This window comes from Coloeus monedula (genome assembly GCF_965178545.1).
Source record: "Coloeus monedula genome assembly, chromosome: 6".
In the NCBI taxonomy this organism is placed as follows: domain Eukaryota; kingdom Metazoa; phylum Chordata; class Aves; order Passeriformes; family Corvidae; genus Coloeus; species Coloeus monedula.
Genome location: NC_138786.1, coordinates 32,846,262 through 32,863,519, shown reverse-complemented (window position 1 = coordinate 32,863,519; position 17,258 = coordinate 32,846,262). Strand labels below are relative to the sequence as shown.

Here is a 17,258-nt window from a genome sequence, read left to right as displayed (position 1 = left end):
TTCATTTCAGTTTCACGCTTCCTCTCTGAATACTCCTGTTACTTCCCTAAAGTCAGTCAGGTTAGCTTAATGAAGGTATAAGGATGCGTTCTAGGGCTGTACAAAGTGGCTTTACAAAGGCACATGAAGAAGTTAGATGTCTAGCACACATATCTGCTAGTATAACTGCAGAAATATCATAATTCTTTGTGCATCCTTCATTGAGAGATATGACTATCTGCCATTTTCATCTTATAGGAAGTATAGTGTCTCCTTACCATTGTGAAGGTAACAATAAAAATCTGTGGTTAGTATGAGACCATACCAAGTCGTAAGGTATATGCTTCATTTTCTTAAGTTCTAATTCCATTTGTAAAGTATGGCCCAAATTATATGCAAGACTGTCTAGCTGTCTTTGTTAAAACAGCTCCTTTAATCTGTTCTATTCTATATTCTCTTAATTATCCTACTGTTTAGACAGGTAGGTTAGATATGCAAGTTTCTGAAATACTTGCCAGAAGCTCTTCTAATCTATATTATATTTAGGATTCGTATTATCATCATCAGAGGGTAAACACAGATTTATTTATTTACAAAGGATATCCCTGAACATTATTTTAAATAGTATGAAGATTTTTTAACATTCATTTCCTGCAGAATGCCAAGTAAAACACTAAAACATTTCTCATTTTTTCTTGTTCTTACCAAAAAATTTTCTTATTCAGAAATAATAGCCATAAAGAATGACTCAGCCATATAGTATGCAATTGTTGAAAACCACTGTCAAAAGAAAGCTTTAGATTTCAAGGCACCTCTGAAGTGGTGAAATATAGAAAATGAGAGATCTCAGCACCTTCAAAATGTCACTCTGCTTAATGCGGTTGACTGTTATCATCATGTATCACTCAAAGTATGCTTTCCAGGAACTTTGTTGTGTTTTCTTTTCATATTCCTACTATTCTTTACCTCACATTCCAAATAAATCTTTCATCTTTGTCTTATCTCTTATCTTGTTTTGCTCTCTCTGTTCTTCTCTACTTTAGCCTGTTCTGCAAACTAGCTGCTCTTGTTAGACATAGGATCTCACTTTTTGGTAAGTTGTTAAGAAAGAGCTTGGTAAAAAATTAAAGAATGCATAACCATTGTTTCTATCTTACCTAAAGATTTTCACAAGTATAGACAGAATTCTATTAAATGCTCCATAAGCTCCTAGTGAAATTAGTGAGGGCACTGAACATGGCTCTGAAGCCAACTCCTAATAGAATGTGTAAAGTTGTGAAGCAGGAAGAAATAGCACATTCTAGTATCTCCAGACACCTTGAAAAAAATCAATGCTCTGCAGTTACTTTTAGTTTTTCAAAGGTAATCTTATGGTAATTATTTTGATTTCTGTCATCCAACTGTTGAATCCAATAGACTAATTTCTCAGTAGATAAACGGGGTGTAGGGGAAAATAATACACCTCCTACAAAGGTATTAGTAATAAAATTGTAAAAGAAGTATAAGTACTGCAAGATACAGAGTTCAGAATGTTGCAAGATTAGGTGGTGAAAATGTGCCCTAAGTAGACATTAGTTATTCTGTTTAGTTCTTATATGGAAATTGACTTAAGAAATTGCAAGTTAGTCCCAGAACCAGACTTAACTCCCTCTCCAGTGACCCAAGGTGGGAGACTTTTGTAACATTTTGTTTAAACTGTGCCTCTCCAGTAATGACATTTGGATCATTAGATGATGCTATGTTTTCTGTGGTATTGTGCTCTCATAGTATCTCTTTCTAACCAGGCAGTGATTCTGCTACAATGGTGAACTGCCTGCACATCTTAGCTCAGTCTCTTGACACACGGTAAGTTTGCAACTTTTGTACTAACTGCAAACTACGAATGTTTCACAGAGCATTTCAGAGTCAATTGGATTGTTTCTGTATTTTTTTATTCTTTATTTGTAATCAATGATCTTAACAGCATCAGCAGTTCTGATATTGCCTTCCATATTAGCAAATTTTGTCTAAAGTTTTTCATCTACATTTGTCTGCTCGATGTCTGTCATTCAAACACTGAAAACACTTGTCATCCTTTCCAAGCATATTTGAAGACTTTATGGGGAGATGTAAATGACACAATCATGGGAACTGAAAGTAGTGATACCTGCAGATATTAAGAAATTTTAGTGCATAGTGGAAAATTTGTAATTAGAATTATGCAGAGTATATTAATATGTGGGCATAGTTATATTTGCTAACTTTTACAGCTTATCATTGAAATTATTATGTAGATTAAAACAGAGGCCAGAATTGTTTTCTAATTTGATCTGTTTTCTGGCCTGGCTAAGTTACACAGCAGCCTGACAATGAATTTACTGTGAACTGGTGAACAACACTGGAACCTTCATTAAGGTGTTGGAGAAATGTGAAAAAAATCTGTGATTCCAGTATTGCAGCTGTATTTTCTAGATTTATGGTGCTCTGAAGTATCCTGACTTACACACCTAGTAACTGTGGCTCCTGTAAGACTACAGGGATTACGAGTTGGGGGTTTTTGAGCATATTTTATGGAGGAGCTTTCTCACGACTTACGACATTTACTGAGAAGGCGTTATCTTATTTGAAAGCAGATCACAAAAACCTGAAAAGGCAAGACTATGGATCAAGATCTTTATTTTTTTTATTTTGTATTAAATGCTCAAAGATAATTGTTGCTTATACTGCTAGGCAGATGTAAGTGGCCTTTTCTCTTCTTAATGTGATGTTCCCTGACAGGTGTGGGTATCTTCAAAGACTGACAGAATTTAACTAACATGTACATGTATCTCTATACAACTACTAAATATCAATACAAAGTTGATATATTTTACCTTATTATTTTTCAGAACTGTTATGAAATCAGGATCTGAGCTTGTTAAAGCGGGATTGCGTGCCTTTTTTGAAAATGCAGCTGAAGACTTGGAAAAAACTTCAGAGAATCTTAAACTGGGAAAATTTACTCATTCACGAACACAAATCAAGGGCGTTTCACAGAATATCAATTATACTACAGTAGCATTGTTACCAATCTTAACATCAATTTTTGAACATATTTCACAATATCACTTTGGAATAGATTTACTTTGTAAGTATTTTATTTTATTTTTAAATTTTATTGTGTTATACTGCTGCAAGTGCTTTTTAGTAATGAATGCATGGATTCAAAGGATGAAATTCTGTTTTCAGTAACATTCACATTTCCAGCATTAGTTCTGAAATTAGCAGCATAGTACCTTTTTTTAGTACATGTTTAAAAATAATATTCAATAAGCTTAATTATGTACAATATTTCTCCAAATATTGAGAGAGAAATTAAAACAGCCCTTTAAGTGGTCTCTTAACAAATGTGTGGATGAGACTAGTTTTCTGTGCAAAATTTGTATTTCATTATATTAACGGAGACAACTTGTTATAAGTTCCCTGTGGATATTCCCTTACATGGGAAAACCACTGTAGGTCTCTGAATTTAAACTTTCCCTATTGTTAGTATCAGTTAGTTTAAAAATACTGAAGTGACTCCTTGAGATTCAGCAATATGCTGAATGGTCTTTTTATGTTCTAATGTTTCTAATGGGTGTAATTGTGTTCCAAATTTTTGTATATATTTGGGTCATAATTAAAAAATGGATAACCACGAAAATACTTTCTTTAAAAATACTTTCTTTAAAAAGATCATGTACCTAAAGGTTAGACACACAGAGAGATGTCATTTAGCTTAAAATTGTACTCTGTGAGTGTGATAACCTGGAATATTTTATTAGCAAGTATCTGCTGTCTTCTTGGAATGTCTAATGATTTGGTAGGCTTTGGAATGAATGTAGATGATAGACCAGGTATTAGAGACACTGAAGGTAAACACCATGTGGGGTACAGACAGTCAGAATGTTCAGTGATACACGTGCTAAAAGTTTTAGACACCATTTAACAGATTGCATTAAAAAGATGTTTGATATTTGAAAAGTAATCCTTAGCTGAATAAATACTGATAATGTATTTTTATTTTCCTCTAGTGGGTGATGTACAAGTTTCATGTTACAGAATTCTTTGTAGCCTCTATTCTCTTGGAACTGGAAAGAACATCTATGTTGAAAGGTATTAAGTGTAAAACTCAGCATGCAAAATTTTCTCTTCTTTAGGAGTCTGTTGCTTTGGTAATAAAGCAGTTTGGATGAAAAGTGAATTTGAAAGAGTGAGAGATGTTTAAAATACATGTTCCCTTAAAAGTAGTTGCCTACACTTTAGCATTCAATTCCACAGGGAAAAAAGCCCTCAATAAAAGTAAATAACTCATCCTGCATATGTCAGTGTATCTGCAGGGAGTTTATTTTTCCCATAGAAAAAGTTAAATTTTTCTTTGGGTTGCTATTAGGTTTTCAAAGCTTTTCTACCACATATTGTTGTGGTAAGTAGACTGAGTACTAAGTAGGAAGCATGTGTTTCACACCTAAGTCTGTACAGAGTTCTCAAAAGAGTTACCCTGAGCATAAAATCCTGAGGATATGTAGAGTATTCTGACAACCCTTAAATCTACTAAGAAACCAGTAGTTACTTTTATTTTAAAAAGGATAAGGTCTGTAATTCCTTTAAGCATCTATTTGCTATGCTATGTTTCAAGCCCTTTCTTCCAATAAAAGGGGATCAAATCTGTATCTGTTAGCTCAGAAAAGAGAACACTAATTGCTGGTCTGTCTATCACAAGACAGGAAACAAGATAAGGATAACCCATCCTTATACTTCTGAAAGTTTTAGGTTAGGCAATTTTCCTTGCCTTTCTTATGATAAAAAGTTTAAGATCCATAGGGAGAGAGACTAAACTGGAGGAAATGCAAGTCTTAGTAGATGCTTTGCCTAGTGTGAGGAATGCTGGTCTCCAATTCCTTCCTTCCTTCCAGAGTTTATTCAGAACTCTTTCATACGAAATGCAGGAGCTGTCTGGTGAACAGCTCTTTCCTCCTGCTCTGCATGCATGCACGTGTGTGCACAAGTTGTATGCTCTCATTCAGGGATTTATGCATCCATCGCTAATCACAAAGCTATACTCTTCTTCTCTTTCTGGGCTTCAAAATCTTAAATACTACTTTACATAGATATGATAGGAAAAATAGAAAGTGCCTTAACCCTTATCTAACTAGCAATCAGGTCTCCTCACAGGAAATGAAACATGATTGTGTTTGAGCTGCCTTTGAATAAGAAGAGCTCACAGCACAGGCCTCCACTTGATTGGCAAAACATGTAAGCACTGGACAATGTCCTTAAACACTGATGCTAGCAGCATCACCTTTGCCTACTGCAATCGTCTCCTTAGAATGAAGGAAGAGGGATCAGATTAGATATATCCAAGGAAACTAATTAGTCTCCTAAGGCTGTGTGAGAGGTTCTCAACTGTGGATTCAATTTTGTTTGTTTTTAACTGGGCTCAGGCTCCTAAATTACAGTTGTAGGCAGACATCAGTGTCTAGGTGGGAAGTAGGATTTTAAACACAGTGCTCAATGTTTCAGCAAAACTTAGAAGTGAGTGATTGAGCTGACTTGAACAGTTATTCAAGTTAAGCAATGTTCAGTTTCAGGATCAAATTGCAGGTTTTTCTCCTGGTGAACTTTGGCAGGGACATTAAGAAATTTTAACTTTCATTGCAGAATGAGTCATAGTTCCCTTTTCATAGATAAATATCTCTTTTTGTGGCTAAAATAGCTCTGCTGATTCTACAACACTGCTGGCTGCAGGGGCTCAGGATTACTTAGTTGGATTGCTGCTGCTACCCTTTTCAGACAAACTTCCATTGTCAAGTGTTTTATCCTTTTCCCAATCCCTTTTGCAATGCCCACATCCCAGGACAGGGATCCCAGTTGCTTGGCTTCACTACCATCTAATTTCATATCATGGGACACGGTATCCCAGCACTGGAGCAGTCAGGTCACGAGGGGCTCACCTGCCTGGTGGATGAAATCTATTCACGCATCTCACAGCTCACCCAGGGGTAGGGATCAGGTGATTATCTCTCACCCTGAGTGTTCCTCCTGTTGTGAGGGCCCTACTTCCTCTTCATCCCTCACTAAGCAAACTGATTTTATCTTGGATTTTTTCTTCTGTATAGGGGTTACTGCTACTGGCACAGATTGTTCCTCTGGTTCAAATACAATTTGAATGACCAAAACGTGTTGATCTGCTTTCCTTCCCCTCCCCCCAAGGGTGCTGTCTAGTATCAACCAGTGCCCAAAAATAGTAGCTGCAGCCTAGCACGTTGCATAACTTTGCACCTCCCTGAAACTGCCACAGCAGTTTTCTTTCATAAAGAAAGGATAAAGTATTCTGCCACTTTATCCAACACTGTAGTTGCTTGGGGGTGAATTTAAAAACCATTGGAGCAGAATCATCCTCCAAAAGCTGGCCCATTTTCTTCCACCTTCCATGCCTATCCACCCTTGGGGCTGACCTCTGAAATGCTCTCCTAAAAATCTCTTTTGTAACTCCATGGTGCAGAATGAAGTGAGGGAACCCAGCAGACCAAGCAACAAGAGCATGCTTTCTTTAACATCCAAGGGAAGTTCAAAATCCTCAAAAGCTGTTGTAACAGGCCTGAAGGAGGAAAAGGGGGTGAAAAGCTGAGGAAAATTATCATCTTCTTCCCACAGGCTGGGGATTAATAATGGGCTCCCTGAGGTAGTCCCCAAGGTGAGGGCAGGGAGAGCAGCACTGAATACACATCCCAAATGATCCTCATTGTCCTTGTTGTTGTCATGTCATAGGCTGATATGACACAGTGCAGCAACAAAGCAATCCTGATCCCTTTCCCTACTCTGAAATATATCATCATGAGGAGCACATATGGCATTATACAGGAATATATACAGGGTTAGGTACCACAACCATGTGAACAGACCGAGCAACATTGTGACCAGTAGCTCTCGACCTAATACAACAAGTGCTTAGATCACATTTTTTTCCTACCCACTCTGGTCAGATCTGTTGTTACCTCAACCCTTCCTGCCCTATGCTGGGTGCCAAATAAGGGTGTTGCTTTTAAAATGGTATTCCCTCAGTGCTCCCACTGAAACATTCCAAACCTTGTGCCGCTTGCTCAGTCCCTCCTCTCCCCCTCCCCCCTTTGGTGGATGGAGAGAAGAATTGGAGGCAGTAAAGGTAAATATCATGGGTTGAGATAAGAGCAATTTACTGGAAACAGCAACAAAATGAGACAATCAACAGTAAGACAGTACTAATGACAGTGTACAAGAAAGAGGCAAACAATTCACATGTGGTTGCTCACCATCACACAGGACCTCAGACATTGTTCCTGGCAATGACAAGAGGTGGTGTAGAATAACCTTTGGGTCCTGGCCTTGCCAAAAATTAACCGTGTCCTGATCAGAACCAGAACATTGGTGGAGGTTGGGTTTTTTAAACTGTTTTTCTTACACCACTGTGATCTCCAGTAGTTCTTCTCATGTGAGAAATTAATTTTTTCTAAGTTGTCAGATAGTTCCAAATGTTTAAAAAAGATAAAATAAATCAGCAATAAATGTTAATACTTCTTTTTATTGTGTATGCTAGAGACTGAAATCCTGGTGAAACGCTTTTCCTCTCAGATGACTTTTAGTGTCTCTCATATACAGGCAGCGTCCTGCGCTTGGTGAGTGTTTAGCATCTCTTGCGGCAGCCATTCCAGTGGCATTCCTTGAACCTTCTCTCAACCATTACAATCCGCTGTCTGTTTTCAACACAAAAAGTGCAAGAGAAAGAGCAAGTAAGTACTGTTTCTCAAAAAAAAAAAAAAAAAAGCTGTTTATTCCACTCCAACTAAGTAATATAAATTGTATCATGAAATATATGTATAGCTCAGCAGAGAGCTTCTGCTACTGGTGTCTCATTACTTGCCATTTTAGCCTTGCTCTACTTCATTGAGACTGTGGCAACCCTGTTCTCTTTCTCCTGATATTTTTGGGGTTTTTTCTGAACATGATGTTTGAATACTTTTCTAAAGGTGCATACTGTAATACTTAAAGTTTAGTTGAGGATCATATCTACACTACAAATATTTATGGCAAAATACAGTTGTTTACATGTAGCAAAATGCAAGAGGTATAATATCTGATTTAAGTGAACAGGAAAGTAATTTCTATGTTTGTTGTCCAACCAGTGATCCAAAGCAGTTTGGTATAGGGAACTCCTGGCAGAATATGATTAATTCCATGAAACCTTGATCAAACAGAGGGCTGGAGAGATGGGCAGAGAAGAGCTGCCTGAAATTCAACAAAGGCAAATACAGGGTCCTGCCTCTGGGGAAGAAAAACCCCATGGATCAGTCCAGGCTGGGAGCTGACCTGCTGGGAAGCAGCTCTGTAGAGAAGGACCTGGGGGTGCAGGTGGACCACAAACTGTCCATGAGCCAGCAGTGCCCTTGTGGCCAAGAAGGGCAATGGGATCCTGAGCTGCATTAGGAAGGGCATGGCCAGCAGGTTAAGGGAGGTGATCCTGCCCCTCTACTCAGCCCTGGTGAGGCCTGACCTGGAGTGCTCTGTCCAGTTCTGGGCTCCTCAGGACAAGACAGACAGGGAGCTCCTGGAGCAGGTCCAGCGAAGGGCAACAAAGCAGACTGGATCTTCTCTCTTACAAGGAAAGGCTGTTGGAGCTGGGCCTGTTCAGTCTCAGGAAGAGACGTCTGAGATGGGACCTCCTCAATGCATACAAAATATCTAAAGGAAGGGCATCAAGAGGATGGAGCCAGGTTCTCCTTAGTGGTGCCTAGCAATAAGAAAACAGGCAACAGGGAATTGATGCACAGGAAGTTTCACCTAAAATGAGGAAGAGCTTCTTTCCTATGTGGGTGATTGTGCATTGGACCAGATTGTCCAAAGAGGTTGTAGAGTCTCCCTCACAGGAGACATTCAAGAACCATCTGGACACAAACCTCTGCAAAGTGCTCTAGGATGACCCTGCTTGAGCAGGGAGGTTGGACCAGGTCATAGAATCACAGAATAACCTGAGCTGGAAAGGACTCACAAGGATCATTGAGGCAAACTCCTGTCCCTGCACAGGACACCCCAAGAGTCACACCATGTGCCTGAGTGCATTGTCCAAATGCTTCTTGAACTCTGTCAGGCTCAGTGCTGTGACCACTTCCCAAGTGACTAGACCAATCTCCTCATAAATCTTTCCCTTCAGAGCCTTTACCATCCTTGTGGCTCTCCTTTGGATGCTCTCTAAAAGCTTAATGTCTTTCTTATATTCCATGCCCAAAACTGTGCACAGGAGGTAAGGCCTCACCTCAAGGTGAGGCTGCCCCAGTGCAGAGCAGGACAATCTCCTCCCTTGCCCGGCTGGCGATGCTGGGCCTCATGCCCGCCAGGACACGATTGGCCCTCCTGCCAGGGCACTGCTGGCTCACTATAAACTTTCTGCCAGCCAGGGTCCTCAGGTTCCTTTCCACAACACTGTTTTCCAGCAGCTCATTCCCTAGACTATACACACAACCCCAAAATGTGCCTTACCCTTTCTGTGATTCTGTTGAAAGGAACATGAGTCCTTCTACACTGAATTTCTTTGCTTGCTTCTCTCCCAACTTACTTTTGATGGACTCATATCTTAAAGTATGTCAGTATTTTCCTCACTGATCCATGCAAGAGTCACTACCTGCCAAAATCATTGTACCTTTAAACAAACAAGCAGAACAAAATGCAGGTTAATGCAGGTGGATTACACATGCTCCATATAAAAGCAGTTATGGAAAAACTTCTTCTAGCCCTTCCCCCTGTCAACTCTGCTTTATAAAAACAGCACTAGTGGAAGAATTTTGCTTGAGTGACTGGCACTAGATTGCAATGGGTTGTTAATTGCTGAATAAGCAGTTTCTGATACAAGCATATGATAACTGGAATTCTTTCCTGGCATTTTTGTTGGGGAATAGATGTGCAGGATTCACGAATTAAGTACAGTTTCATTTTAACCCCACCCATAATTTTAAGCTGTTTGTTTCCTTTCCCCCAAGGTAGATTTAATCTTTGGCAAATCAGTGTAAAAATTGTGAATGATTATGGATACAATGTCCAGAGTATATCCAATTTTAATATAAGCTTTCTGTTCTGCACTTTTACATAGCTGCACTGCTCACCAGACAATTGCAGGACACTTTATGATAAAGCCATAGCTTTATGGCAGCTACTGTTTACATCATTGCTATATGCACATCATCTGAAAGACATAACTTATGAAAGGAGATACCCATGCATACCCCAAAGTGTGACTATAGTTCTGTCTGTCCAAGATGCTGAAGGAAAAAAATTGGAGTAATTTATATTTAGGGTTTAAGCATAGATGTTCTATTTCATTTTGCTAATTAATCTTTTGGTTTTCTACCATTACTTGCAGTTTTAGGCATGCCTGATACAGTAGAAGAAATGTGTCCAGAGATCCCTCAGCTGGATAGACTGATAAAGGAAATAAATGATTTAGCAGAGTCTGGAGCAAGGTATACTGAAATGCCTCATGTAATTGAGGTGATCTTACCCATGCTATGCAACTATTTATCCTACTGGTGGGAAAAAGGGTCCGAGAGTGTTCCTCAAAGTGCTGGGCCTTGCTGTACAATGATAACATCTGAGCATCTGAGCCTCGTTCTTGGAAACATTCTGAAAATCATTAACAACAATTTGGGAATAGATGAAGCATCTTGGATGAAAAGAATCGCAGGTATTGTAAATATTTTTGAACACTAATTGTACTAATAATATTTAATTGCTTTGCTATATTTTACCTTATTGCCCAGTGATATAAGAGCAAAAAATTATAACTAGAACCATCATGAAAGAAAGATAAGTAATAGATAAGTAACAATAAGAGAAATATGGGATTTTTTTATTATTAGTTCTATGCACGCATTGTAGCATCACTGTAAGTAGAGAGCTTTCTATTCAATATAAGGGATTTTGAAAATCACCTTCTCTATGCACTGCATAAGAGCCTTAGCACTTAATTTGGAGTTGTGAATTCCATTGATTTTTCAAGACACCTGAGTTTTACAGTAGAGGGTATAATTGCTGTGAACTCTGTTTATGAAATATTGGGACAAAACGGAAAGAAAATGTAAATGGTGAAATAATCTCAGGAGTTATCCAAATTCAAAATGAGTTGGTTTGTCTGAGTAAATGTGTGAGCTATTAAATAAGCTGAAAGGTTTTTTTAAATATCCCATAAGATATAGTACCTATCCTGCTAAAGAAGTTTACCATATCCAAATTTTATCATTCTTGTTATACAGTGTATGAATGTAATGTGCATAACATGGTTCAAGAAAATCTCTGTAAAGGTAATAATTTCCTGCTAAATTTGAATAATCAGTACCCATTAATACTGTGGTTTTGATATTATTTTAAATGCTGGAAATTCTTTAATAATAACAAGGATTCCGTTAAAATTTAGTAAGAAATTTGCTGCTTAATTGTAGACAACATTTCTTGCAGTTTTGTAGTGATTGTTCATCTACATAAGGTGCTAATATACTCATGTTGTTCTTGCAAGGATTTTTGACTCAGGTAGTTTACATTTCATTGCTAGTACTTGTACAAAATTGATCTATGACCTTTAATTACTCATTCGTTCCATGCATTTTCCCCTAGGCAAAATAGGTAAAGGAATTCTTCCAGAACACTATCTTCTGGAGGTTTTCTGACATTGGACACCAAAAAACCCATCCCAGGCACAAAAAAACCCCAAACAAAACAAAATGTAATTTTGTGAGAACTTTGTGTCTCAGTCCTTACTTTGCTTAGGTTCTTAGACACATGGGACTTGCCAAAACCATGACAGTTTAATTTACATAAGACTGAAATACTTATAATCCAAATCCATAGTCTTTTAATCTCTCAATATGCAGTTTTTATAAAGCTACATTCACAGTTTTAAAAATAATTTTATGATGCAGAAATATGAAACCCAATAACCTTTACTATTTCTAGAATATCAGCATTCATATTAATTCACCAGTTATGCATTAATCATAGAATTATCTATATTTTCATGTATAGTTTATGCTCAACCCATCATCAGCAAAGCCAGACCTGATCTCCTCAGATCTCACTTTATTCCAACACTGGATAAATTGAAGAAAAAAGCTATGAAGATAGTAATGGAAGAGGAACAACTGAAAGCAGACAGTAAAAATGACACCCAAGAAGCTGAGCTACTCATTCTTGATGAGTTTGCTGTACTTTGTAGAGACCTTTATGCCTTCTATCCAATGTTGATACGTTATGTAGACAACAACAGGTAAAAAACCCTAATAATTAAACTCATATTTGTTGCTTATAAATATACTAGAATCTATGATCAGACAAAATTCACTTAATATTATTGTGAGAATCAGATCCTGAGTATTTTATGATTCTTAAATCTTAATCCTGAGTAATTTAAGATTCTTAAAGAATGCTGTACCTTGAATTCACACCTTTTGCTCAGGTGCAAATTCCTAGATTAACTACACTAATGTAACCTGATCTATTAAATAGAGATGATTGTGTTAAACTGTCTTCTTTAAAATATCTTATTTTAAATTTCTCTTATTTTTGTAATTAGAGCTAATTGGCTAAAGAAACCAGATGCGGATTCTGATGAACTCTTTCGAATGGTAGCTGAAGTTTTTATCCTGTGGTGTAAATCACATGTAAGATAAAATGTACACTTTTTCTTCAATTTCATTCTGTCTTTAAATAGAAATGTGGGACATGCAGATGAGTTAAACTTCTGGTGATTTTTTTTTTTCTTTAGAATTTTAAAAGAGAAGAACAAAATTTTGTGATTCAGAATGAAATCAACAATTTGGCATTTTTAACAGGAGACACCAAGAGCAAGATGTCTAAAGTAAGTTAATAAAATTTGTGGATTAGGTAACTCTACACTGTGTGTTTAGTATGCTGAAAGAAGGCTCTGAAAATCTACCCAGATTGCAGCTGCTCTGCTATTCGAAGAAAAGAAAAATAGTTTTGCTTTTTGCTGACAGATGTGACAACTAACTTGCAAAATATAGTCTATGTACCTTAGAGTTACATACTAAATGTCTGCTAATACTCAAAGACACAAGATTAAAATAAAAGTATTGATTTGAAAAAGTTGCACATATAAGAGAATATGGGCTGTATTATAAAACATGGGTTATTGAACATTCAAGAAAGAAAAAAGTAGACTATTTTATAAAAGCAAGTGAAGAAATGTTGATTGCCTCATCATTTTTATGTGAATGTCAGTCTGTATTGTTCTGTCAACTCTGATGGAGCACTGCTGTCTTTGCATATACCTCTTTATTTATACATATAATGTGCTACAGGTACACCATTTTTCTTGTTTCTTATTAATTAACACATTCATTTCTTTTTTGCTAATTTTAAATATGACAAGATGCTGATATATGATGGCTTCAAAGTACATTTGTTACCTGTATAATAGAGAAATTGTCAAGGTAAAAATGCTGCTTTGACATTAGCTGAGGACATTGCCTTACTCAGCTAAAGCCAGATGAAGTCTAACTCCAAATTAGTATTCACAAATATAGTGAAGAAACCCTTTCTTTTATTCATATTTATTATGTGTTTGGAAATAATCCTATTTTGAAGGTGTAGCAGAGAAGTAGCATTTAAAGTTTTGTATTTCACTATATTTTGGTTACCCATTACCTAGCTGCTGTAAGTCCAGTTTCAAACAATAGAGGGGTAGATAAAACGTGCAGTTGCATTTCTTAATTATCTATAAAATGTTTGGGGTTTTTGTCTTTTTTTCTTATTAATTTTTTTAAGTTTTGAAACCTGACTAAGCTAAACCCTGATATTGGAATTTTTACAAGCAAAAATAGTGTAATATCTGCTCATCATTACTGTTCATGACTGGCACTGAAAAACAAGTCCAACTTTATAAAAAGCTCTGCATTCAGAGATAAGGAAATTTTTAACCTGTTTTCTTGTTGTCAAGATGCAGTTTATCAAAATTGTTTGATAGAACTGGAATGTTTGTATCATCCCTATTAACAAGATCAGCAGTGGGCACAGTCCAGGCTATTTGAGGAGCAATTGCACAATATAACAGAGTCTAATATGTGGCTCTGTACTTTTATCATATGGCAATCATTTAACACACATTTATTATGTGTATTTTAACATTTATACATTAGAAATGGTCTGAGGAGACAAAAAATAGGGATACTTCCTTTTTTTAGACATCATAGATTAGAAATGGGTGATTAATGAATATTTAATCTGTGTCCCATTACAGTACTGATAACAGTATAATATGAAGTAAAGCATTAGTGTCATATTTTTGTCAGTCTGGCATGACAGGAATGAAAGACAAATCTTTACAAAATAAGAAATAGGTAGGTCTCATACTGCTCTGATTTTGATAAAATCACAGGAATTTAACATCAAGAATCTGTAGTACCCAAATATGATTTTGAGATTATAATTTCAAATTCCTTTTGTATCTATTTAAGTATACAGATATACTATGTGTGAATAATTGTATGAATATATTTGTAACAGAGATGTAGATGCATATGTAAATACATTTTCATTCTGATGGGTATGCAGTACAGATAGATTCTGGAGTTTTTTGTATGCATATTAATGTCAATTTATGGCACTCCAGGAAACTGTGCATGGTTATTGCTAATAAAGGAAGAAATAAAATACTGTATTGTTCATGACTGAGTATTTTATTAATATGGTACTATAACTGCAGGCATGATTGCAGAACAGCTGATAATTTAGACATTTTTTCATGATGACTTGAAGACCATGATGAAATATGAGTTGAGTTTTAGAAGATTTGTATTGGTTTTCTACATATGGTTTCTAAGCAGGAAATTGCTAATATTTCATAATATAAAATGTAAGTGGTCTAAACATTCAATAAATGATAGAATTAAATCTGATTTTTTTTTTTTTTTAAGACTGCATAGGTTAAAATAAACAAGAAATGATCTAAGTAACTGAATTTCAGGTTTTCTTACAAGTTTGATGTTTATTTCTATCTGCAGACATTGTTCAGTAGAGGACATTACATTAGGGAACATTATTTTTATTATCTCTTGCTTTAATATTAACATTTAGCTCAAAAAGTAGCATGTTAACAGACTAATTAGCCTTTTCCTCTCTATCACTTATTCTTCTTTATTCACATTACTTCTAGTGGAAGAAATTTTATCCAGTGTTTATAGAGCATGAGAAAGTGTAGAAAACTGAATATGGACATTGGCTATTGAAAGTGGGCCCAGGGCAGAACAGTTTGGGGTCTCTTAAAGGAGTAAGGCCCCAGGCTGATCTCAGACTGCCTTAGGTGGCAGAGACAGAGGCTCAGTATTTTTCCTGACATGAAATACTGGAATGCTGTCAGAGTAAGGTGTAGTGTATCATGTACAGAAGGTTGTATAACCTTACATAATGTATGGAAGAAAAAAAAAGAAAGCAGAGGATGAAGGAGTAGCATTACGTTACTTATTGGTAGCTAATTGCAGTGGTAACAAAAGATTCATCATTACAAGCAATAAATTGATTAAGTACCCATTGTACTTTTATTATACCATATTAAATTTGTTAATAGTTTTTCAAATAATGTATTAACAGCTGAGAATTTAATTTTTCTTTTCTAAAAATATGGCAGCAGAATGCTCGGAGGGGAATGGTAAGTTAGAGAACTTCCAGTCTGAGACAGACTGGTAACTTAGATTACGTGGAAATAACAGATTTGTGATAAAACTGTTGAAATGGAGAATTTAAACACATTCAACTCCAGTAATCTGTAATTTTTGACCCCTTCATGGATTTCTTGATAAAATAGCCTTTTGGTTAAGAGGAAACAATGTCCTATTGTGTTATTCAGTTAAATGGAATGGAAGACTAAATGTATATATTCACATGTACATAATAATTGCCTAATATGTATGTGGGAAATTTTTCTGTGTAAGTTTTGAAATCTAAATGAATGTGTGGCTGGATATACACCCTCAGTTGCTAAACACTTGCATATCCTACTGAAATTTTATTTGACTTGTTCTCATTAATTTTTTTAATCTATTTTTAAGAAGGTTTGAATAGACCTATTATAGAGGCAGTCATAAAACCCAAGTTCATATTATGAAACAATATTTTTGTTTGTGCCCATCTGTAATATGTAGCATATATTGTTTGCAGATTTACAACAATTAGAGGATTTCATATTCGTATTTTCTGCAGGAATTTTAGATCTTTTAGATCTTTTAGAATTTTAGATACTTTCAGAGTATTTCAATTGCATAGAATACATTTTCTTTGGATATACTGAGTTAAATCATGAGTGGATTATTTTTATGGTCAGCCAAAATAAATTAAATACAATTAACATCTTGTTTTTAGTTACCTTTAGTGTGTATATACACCTGTATATACCTGATGAGCCTTGTCTATGCAGCATCTACATAGTTCACACAATTGAAATTTTAAATTAAAATTTGCTATTTGTCTAAGGTATTGAAGGTTCTAAGATGCTAAGATTCTAACACTTAATTTGAAGATTAGTCTTTTGCTTTTCTTGACTTCTACCTGTTTTTCTTACTGTGTGATATAAATAGAGCAGACCATAAAAAGATTTTAATAATAGCTTGGCATCAACATTTTGAAGCTTATTCAAGTATCACAAGGAAACAAAGTTATTATTAGCACTAAGACAGAAGTGGGGGTTTGTGGGTTTTTTCTGCTTTCCATAGTTTTCTATAGTATCTTCCTATGCCTGGTCAAGCATTCTCTTGAGTAACAGTTTATTTTATCTTACCATAAATAAATGGTTCTGTTGTTATTTTCTTAAGATTTTGTGACACAATGATAATCTAATACTGACTATGGAATACATATTTATTTAAGTGTATTTATGGTATTAATGTAATAAATGGGAATAAATCTTCTGTATGTATGAGAGTTAAGCTGAGTTTATAATATTGTTTTCAAAATGGGTACTGCTGAGAGATGCAAGCTAAAGTTTTCTCTCAGGCTGTATTCAAAAGAGTAATAAGATATGCAATGGGAAAATAGATATGTAAATTTAGTGCTACACCTTGCCAGTGATACTTTGATTTCTACACATATTTCTTTTCTCAAACATATTTTGATGGGGAAAAGAGAGAGAAAGAGTTATTTTGGTGAAAATGTGAATATTTTTCATTATTGGACTATCCAGAGTTCCAGACACCTTTCTTCTTTTAACAGAATTGGGAAAAGATGCAGTAATCAGTGTATTGATAGGTTTA

At 35.9% G+C, this 17,258-nt stretch overlaps 1 protein-coding gene across 9 annotated transcripts in view; it reads left to right on the top strand.

The window, feature by feature from the left end:
• The window catches only part of RYR3 (ryanodine receptor 3), a 201,631-nt gene that overhangs the window by 139,582 nt on the left and 44,791 nt on the right, over window positions 1-17,258 (top strand). For all 9 annotated transcript variants that reach the window (XM_082283494.1, XM_082283492.1, XM_082283493.1 and 6 more), the window contains exons 61-69: window positions 1,023-1,072; window positions 1,764-1,824; window positions 2,847-3,085; window positions 4,011-4,092; window positions 7,615-7,745; window positions 10,367-10,687; window positions 12,022-12,262; window positions 12,569-12,656; window positions 12,761-12,853. In XM_082283494.1, the coding sequence (XP_082139620.1) occupies window positions 1,023-1,072; window positions 1,764-1,824; window positions 2,847-3,085; window positions 4,011-4,092; window positions 7,615-7,745; window positions 10,367-10,687; window positions 12,022-12,262; window positions 12,569-12,656; window positions 12,761-12,853 (1,306 nt within the window). The remainder of the gene's footprint in view (window positions 1-1,022; window positions 1,073-1,763; window positions 1,825-2,846; window positions 3,086-4,010; window positions 4,093-7,614; window positions 7,746-10,366; window positions 10,688-12,021; window positions 12,263-12,568; window positions 12,657-12,760; window positions 12,854-17,258) is intronic.